The sequence below is a fragment of the Oryzias melastigma genome, linkage group LG12 (assembly GCF_002922805.2).
Source record: "Oryzias melastigma strain HK-1 linkage group LG12, ASM292280v2, whole genome shotgun sequence".
In the NCBI taxonomy this organism is placed as follows: domain Eukaryota; kingdom Metazoa; phylum Chordata; class Actinopteri; order Beloniformes; family Adrianichthyidae; genus Oryzias; species Oryzias melastigma.
In genome coordinates, this window is record NC_050523.1 from 4,030,445 (window position 1) to 4,038,123 (window position 7,679).

Here is a 7,679-nt window from a genome sequence, read left to right on the forward strand (position 1 = left end):
GCCAAATTCAAAAATAGACTAAAAACAAAAAAAATCCTAAATTAGCAAAAATAGCTAGCATGCAGCTGAAATATTAGCTAAACTCTATAATAGCCTAAAACAAAAAAATCCTAAATTAGCCAAAATAGCTAGCTTTTAGGTCAAATATTAGCTAAACTCCAAATTAGCCAAAAAAAAGCAAAAAAAAAAAAAAAGCCTTAAAAACTTTAATAGATGTGAAAATAGTCCAAAAAGCTAGCATAATGCTATTATAACATTTAACTTTATTACACTTCATATAGTACAAAGTAACGACTAAATTTGTCTTCGGCCATTTTAATATGGTGCCAGCCCTGCCACAAAGCAAAGCTCATAATCCAGACCATGTTGAGGAAAACTCAGATTCGCTCCCATCATCCATCCTGCAGATCCAAACGCCGTAAATAGTCCGAACCGCAACACAGAGACACCAAACTGCAGGTCCCATTCCGTCACGTCGACATTTTCCAGTGTTGAAAAAGTCGGTCAAAATCTGCGCTTTAGCTGCTGTGGTTGAGCGTCCCACCTCAAACTGACTCATCCCATAATAAACCGTGCAAAGCAACAAAAAAAGAAACAAACTTACCTGGTGCGGCTTGACTCTCGCTCCACTCGCTGGTCACCAGAACCTCGATGATCTTGATGTAAGCATCCAGGCTGGGCTCACAGCTGCAGGACGAGGAAACAGTCAGAGTCTGACTCCACCGCCCCCACCCCCACCCGCGTCAGCGGCTCACCTGACAGACTGCTGTCTGAAGAAGACGGGGCTGAAGATCTCGCCCAGCGTCCGGGCGCTCAGCAGGTTCTTGGAGCCGCTCTGGCACACTCTAGCGAAGTGGCGGAGCAGGCAGTGCAGGGCCAGCCAGTACTGGTGGGGCAGGCTGGGGGTGCTGGCCACGCGGCGCAGCAGCTGGGCGCATTCCTCAGGGTTCGCCACCTCTGTTGAAGGAGAGCGGCCGAGGGGTCAGAGGAAGAAACAGACTGAGACGTTTTTTTTTCTTTTTCTGCACAAAGTGGAAAAAGGAGTCATGTGCAGCAAAGTCTTGCAAACCGCACAGACACACCGTGTCTGACTGAGCGTACGGCACTCTGGCAGGTGATTGGCTGCTCAGAGATGCTGAAGATAAACCCTCAAGCTTGTTTTAGTTCCTATTAACCACAGATATCCTGTTTCTGGCCGTGTGACACAAAAAGTGTCGAGCTGCAGCAAAGGCTGCGGTGAGAACTCTCTGTGCCTGCAAGATGCAGCAACAGAACGGATAGATGAAAAAAGAAAAAAGCAAAGACAAAATGTGCTTCAGTGTGCTGCTTTTTTTATTTGAACTGCACACTGGGAAAAAAAAAAGCTTCAACGTGAGAGTCGGCTTTGAGAAGCAAAGCTGCACTCCTGTGGTTTTGTCTTCAAAGTGGGGTGTGTGCAGCAGGCGGCCGCGTTACGTCAGCAGAACCCAGGTCAGCGTGCGTCACAGCTCCCACCTTTTGCCGTGTGGACCATCTGGACTTGTAGTGCCGGGTGGATGATGGGCTGGGGGAGGTCCTGCAGGTACCGGCGCAGGCCGTCACACAAGACTGGGAGATCCAGCTGATCCAGGTCTGCGGACGGAGGATCTGCAGCACATGTTCTACGATTAGCAGCTGGTTCTGGTGCTTTAAGAGTCTTTTTCACACTCCGTGAAACGTACCCGACTCCAAGTACTGCCTGACTTCCAGTCCGGCTCCTGCTGTGAAGGTTCGGTACAGGGTGGGGTTCTCCAGACCTGCAGGCGGTCCAAGAGCGGTTAGGGGAATGAAAGGAAGAGAGGTGGGGGCCGACAAAGGGAACTCAGGTGAGCTCACCTTTCTTCTCGATGCCTTCCAGCAGCCGGGTCAGCATGGGTGGAGCCGTGTCCGGGAGGGAAAACTGCTCCGTCAGGTCCGGCAAACAGGAGCCTGGAGGGAATGAGGGAAAAAAGTGTTTCTTAAAGTCCCCAATGAAAATTGTATTTAAGAAAAGCTTTCCCAGTGGTGTTTTAATGATGATTATGAAGTTTTTAACTAAAATTAAACAACCTAAATATCTTAAAAAGCCATTTTTCATGTTGTTCTGTTTCCAAAATCTCCTCTGAGGGGGCGTGGCTTTTGGAACTCTGATCTTCCCGTCTGATTATGATAGCTCTGTGTCTCACTAGCGTAAATCTTCACCGCTGCTACATAAAAACATCCATCAGTATGGGTAATGTCCAGCCGTATGGTTCTGATCCAGATGTCAGCTGGACGAGGAAGTGAAGATCTTCATGGACAGAACTTCCTCCAAAATCCTGATTCTTTCTCCTTCCAGTTCACCAAAGACTCTTTTAGCTAATTCTCTTTGTTGGAGAATTGGATGAAAGTCACACAAAAAAAATCCAGTGAAGAAATGATTTCTTATTAAACTCAAAAAACATGAACTTCATCATCCAATCATCTTTAGATTTCAAATCGTTCATAGTGTCTTTTTATTTATAATTATAATTTTTATGCTAAAATGTTGAAAATCTGTTGTTTTTAGAACAGGAGTTCATTAGAAATTCACCCGAGTTGTCAGCAAGACTATTGGCGGAGAGGAACCCCGCCCCCTCATCCTGTCACCCATCTGTTTATACTCTCCAGCTAGCTTACAGCCCCTCACACCGCCAACCTCACACTACCAGAGCAATAAAAACGGCGAGCAATATCGGAGTTATCAAGCCGTACAGTTTTAAGACAGATACCAACAAAGACGTACATGAATGGATCGGACTTGTGATCTTTTTCAAACAGCATTTATTTGTTGGTTCCTGATTCACAATCATTTGAATAAAGAAATATAGTCAGAAATCCAATTTTAGTTTCATTTTCTTATTTGTGTCCACCAGAATCAGAAAAAAAACGCACATTAAAAACACACTTTTCCTTTTTTTTACTTTTTCACAAATAAAGCTTCTAACATTTGCAGAATATCACTACTTGAGCTTCAATCTTTGCAGAAAAATCTGTTCTTAACGCCAACTTCCCCCTTAAGTCGTTTAAGGAAACACTCGACTGAAACATAAAAACCCAGAAGAACTTGGTCTTCAGGCTCAAACCCCAAACTAAGTTTACGCTCTAGACTTTCTGGGGAAAAACTCAAAAGTGAAACGATGAGGTGGTTTCAGGGACTTTCCTTCTGTTGTGTGAAGAATGTGCGAACAGAACTCTAATGTGATCTGAATCGGCAGAGACGAGGAGATGTTTGACAAACGGCCTTCAAAGGAAGCAGCTACACGACCAAGGAAACCACTTTTGAAGCAGAGTATTTACAAAAGCCTGATTCAAGTGGGAGGCGCTGGGTACTAAAGTTAGGGTTTGGAAGGCCAAGAAACTCAGCAAATATCCTGTGACACGAGGGAGGCCAGGCTTCGGGATTTTTTACTCCTTTCCCCCTCAGAACTCCGCACCCAGGTGTGGACATGAAAGGAGCGGCGAGTTGGCGAGGATTTTGTTTGAAAAGGTGGATTTTGAAGGTGTGTGTTTTTTCCTGAAAGGCCCGACTGTTTCAGGCAGACACAAAATGCTGAGGAAACCATGAAAGGAAAGCTCTCTCTGAACTTTCAGTGGGTTTCCACGCAAGAATGACTTCTGAACCGCAGTAAAACAGAAAGCCGAGACTCCACGGGCTAAAGAAGAAGCTCTTTATCCTCGAGTGGCCTCAGAACCGAAGCCCGGAGCACGCAGACCCGCTGTAGGACAACTGCTCGTCTGGAGGACGTTCTTGGAAAAGCCAGCCTGGAGGGTGACGGGTGGATTCCCAGAACCAACAAACTTTGAGATGGAAAAAGGGTTCCTTAAATAGAGGTGGGGACACGGAGTGGTGCCATCGCACACCTTGAAAGTGTAAGCGTTCTTTGAGACAAGACATCTGACACGACCCGTTCTGCAGCCCGCCGCTCTTCTGAGAAACTCCCCTCACAGCCAGGAGTGACGTGAAATTTGACCCGGGATTACACAACGACATGACACACGTGCTCCCTTCTTTACCATGGAATCACGCCTTCAAAACATGTTTGAAACTTTCCCTGAATGGGGACAAACCCTTCATTTGGAGCTTTTCCACTCGGCGGCGGCGTGGACGGCGGTGGGCGCTTTGAGATAGAGTTGCTTCTCGGTACTGTCAACGATGTGCCGGCTCTGATGTTGCAGGAATTGTATCGGGTGTCGGAGGAGACATGGGAGAAATGTTTGGAGATGATTTTGTGGATGCTTTGGTGCGATATCGAATGATCACCGAGTCCCTACTGGCCACAACGTGCAACTACAGCAACACTAGACGGTGAAGCTACGATAACACGTTTCCCAGCGTTCTGTTGTGACAGTTTCAACACAAAGACGGGCCACTCACAGTTGATTTCTAATGTTTTATTCAAGTCTTGATTTGTTGGTTTGCAAATCAAGACTTTTCAAAGCGCGCTGGTTTCTGTGGCAACCTGTGAAAGGAGAGTCAGGCGGCGGGGGCCCCTCAAGACGGGCCTCAACATGTCTGCATGTTTGGCAGACCTCACGAGATCCTCAAGTACCTCAGTCAGTCAGTCAGAGAAACCGCAGGTGGAGGAGGAAGTGGATGCAGCTGCTGCCGGGACTGCCACGGTGTGGGACACGGTCTCACCAGCTCACATGGCCCATCTGAACCCGGCGAACTGCAGACTGCGGGCAGGACCGAGCCGGGGGCCCACCGACGCACTAAAGATAGCACCCACTTTGAGTAAATTTAGAAAAGGCCGCTCAAGTAAGTGGCATTTTCAGGTTATGCCCTTTCTTCTCGTCTGGAGGAAACAACCTCCACAACACAAACTAAAACACACAAAGCTGCAGAGGTGTCTGCATGTGCCGAGTTTGGAGGAGCAGGAAGGCTTTTGGTGCACAAATTAAAGGACATGCCTGAACTTTTCTGTTCCGTCAGGCGTTGAGTGATGAGCCGGGGCAGGAGAAAGGGCGGTCGGTGGCGCCTCCTGCTGGCTGGAACACGCAACGCAGGGGAGAAGCAGCGACCAATGAGAAGACTGTTGCTACAGCCCAACAATTAACCCTAAATGTGGCAGACAACACAAAAGCACCTCTTCCTGATGATCAATACCTTCTCCAGCTCTTTTAGCTCTTCTGTCCTTTCAAAAGCAGAAATTTCCTTTGAATCGAACCTTAAAATGTAAAAAGAAGCTGTATTTTCTTCTCATATGCTATAAAAACACCTCACAGCTCATTCTGCAGAGGAAAGCAGCTTTATGATGCTAGAGCTGCACAAACAGAGCCGCTCTCTTTGATCTGTGGCATTATGTAACGCCACACCTCCTCCACAAGGCCTGCCTCGTCACCGCCGCCACTCAAACGCGTCTCTCAATAAATCACATTTTTCAGATTCCTCCTGGGCCTCCCCGACATCCATCTCTGTAATCTCACCTTCATAGTTTCCTTCTCTTTCTTAATCCCGCTCGCAGACGCGCCTCCACTCCAGCAAAGCAGATTTGCCAACTCAGACTTCAGCGTCTGAACGTGATCCTGCTGCGTTCGGTGTTTGTGTGTAAACAACACATGAAGTTTGTGTCAGCAAACCTCAAAGGGATTTTTTTTCATCTCCCTGTTCAACATCTGACACCATTATCTCACTTAATTCCTCGGTTTCAGTAAATTTCAGGCAACAAAAGTGGGTTTCAAACTCAGTGATATAATGACAGGAGTTTTCCCTGCAGAGACTCCTGCTAATGCTGCAATAACAATCCCCTTGTGTTCAGGCGTGATCCCCCGGAAACAAACACGGGATAATGAAAGGATGACACGCACATTTCACAAACGCTCCGCCTCACGGATGCAGAATGGAAACGGTGAGCCGGTGCTGCGATCCACAAAAACGAGATTCAGTCGAGTTCCAGCCCAGAGCGCCGCCGACACGCCGCCGACATGCCGCCGACATGCCGCCTCCTGAGCTGTAAAACATCTAAAATTCGGAAAGTTCCCCGGCAACACGAGACCGAGAGGGGGCGGCGGTCGCTGGGGGGGCTATTTAGCGCAACGGTTTATTGTCCGGTCGCTTTGTGCGGCGTGTTACTGCAATCAGCACTTAGCACAATACTGATTCATCACAAAGCTACAAATCAGTCCAGCGTGCAGTCTGAGCACACGCCCCCACGCACCAGAGGAGCGCCAACGCATTCCTGCCCACACAGGAGCGGCGTGTCGGTGTTTCCTCCGTATCGATCCGATCTGAAGTCGAAGCTAAAGTCGCTCCATGCATAATTTAGCAGAAAAGTGAAGTCTTAGCAGAAACAGGAGGGACGACAGAACGGACGGAGAGAGCGCTCAATAGAGCAGATGTCAGCCTGAGTGCTAAAGAGGCCCGCAGAAGGAGAGCTGCATTCTCCGAGGCTCCAGCTATGTGGACTCCTCTCCTCCTCCTCCTCCTCCTCCTTCCAGAAGCAATTTTTAGTATCCATATTTCATATGGAGAGCTGCTGTGCCCCACATCTGCTGCACAAGTACAGACCCGTCCAGAACTACCTGGAACGTGTTCACTGCCGGTAAAATGGTCTTCTTTTAACAATCAAAATCTAGTTTGTGATAAAGCTGCAACTTTAAGAATCGAATGTTTCCTAAAACAAGACTGAGCATGCATTTGCAGGAGTTCAGACTGCTGCGAGCAGAAGACGACTCAAAAAAATCTGTTAAAAAGAGAAACAAGTTTAAACAGGGTTCCTACAAGTTCAATTTAAAACTTTAAAAGCTTTTTAAAGCCGCACATGTAAAGAATTAAGACCATTTTTTATTTATTCATTCATTCCCATTTTATGATCAAAACTGTAGCTTCTTTTGTCGTTTGTGGTCTATGCCGTTTTTGGGCTTTCAGCGTATGCCGCCCAGGACTGGCACCGGTCCGTGGGTCACTTGGTACCGGGACGCTGACAGAAAAAAGAAATAAATGCACTAATTTGGATCATTTCCATTTAGTTTATTTTCTGATCATGAAGGAAAACTTCTGGGTTCTCTTCACATCTGTGTTGGTCACGTGACTTAAAGCGGCTACCTGTATGGCTAACTGGATTGCTAAGCTAGTAGCCCAAAGCTAACAAAAAAAAAAAAAAAAAAAAACAATGAAACGTATTTGGAAAGTCTCTTCGGGGAGAAAAGAGTCAGTGAGGAAACGGAAGAAGAGCCTTCGACTTCAGAGAAGAATAAAGCTGCCGTCTACAGACCAAACCTGAAGTCTCCAGATATGAATATGTCGTTTTCATGTAGCAGAAGCTGCTCTGTCTAAAACACACGCAGATAACAAAGTTATAGACACGGTGGATTCACGTTCATAATATCTTTAGAAAATACCAGTTTTATAAAGGTTACTTGATCTTATTTATCCATCACATCTTAAAAGTCGTCGTGGCTGAAGCTAGCGTCCGGTTGTTAGCCGCCAATTGGATGTTAAAAGAGAAATTCTTCATCACAGAGAATAAAGATTCAATCAAAATAAAGTTGTGGAAACTTGTGAAAGGGACATTTGAGATTTTCCTACAGAAAGGCTGAATACCCAATGAATCTGAATAAATCCCCAATGAATGAGGATTTATTTTAGAGACAAAGTTGATCAATCTGTTTGGTCTGAAAGATAATTGGATCCTGGATTGAGGGTTAAAATTACATTCTAT

General features: G+C 46.4%; 1 protein-coding gene across 1 annotated transcript in view; it reads right to left on the reverse strand.

Moving 5' to 3' along the window:
* Positions 1-7,679, reverse strand: part of pik3r1 (phosphoinositide-3-kinase, regulatory subunit 1 (alpha)) — a 19,314-nt gene that overhangs the window by 6,628 nt on the left and 5,007 nt on the right. Inside the window, exons 3-7 of the mRNA XM_024299159.2 lie at positions 1,855-1,947; positions 1,701-1,775; positions 1,495-1,626; positions 756-957; positions 605-687 (exon numbers count right to left, since the gene is read on the reverse strand). Coding sequence (XP_024154927.1) covers positions 605-687; positions 756-957; positions 1,495-1,626; positions 1,701-1,775; positions 1,855-1,947 — 585 coding nt within the window. The remainder of the gene's footprint in view (positions 1-604; positions 688-755; positions 958-1,494; positions 1,627-1,700; positions 1,776-1,854; positions 1,948-7,679) is intronic.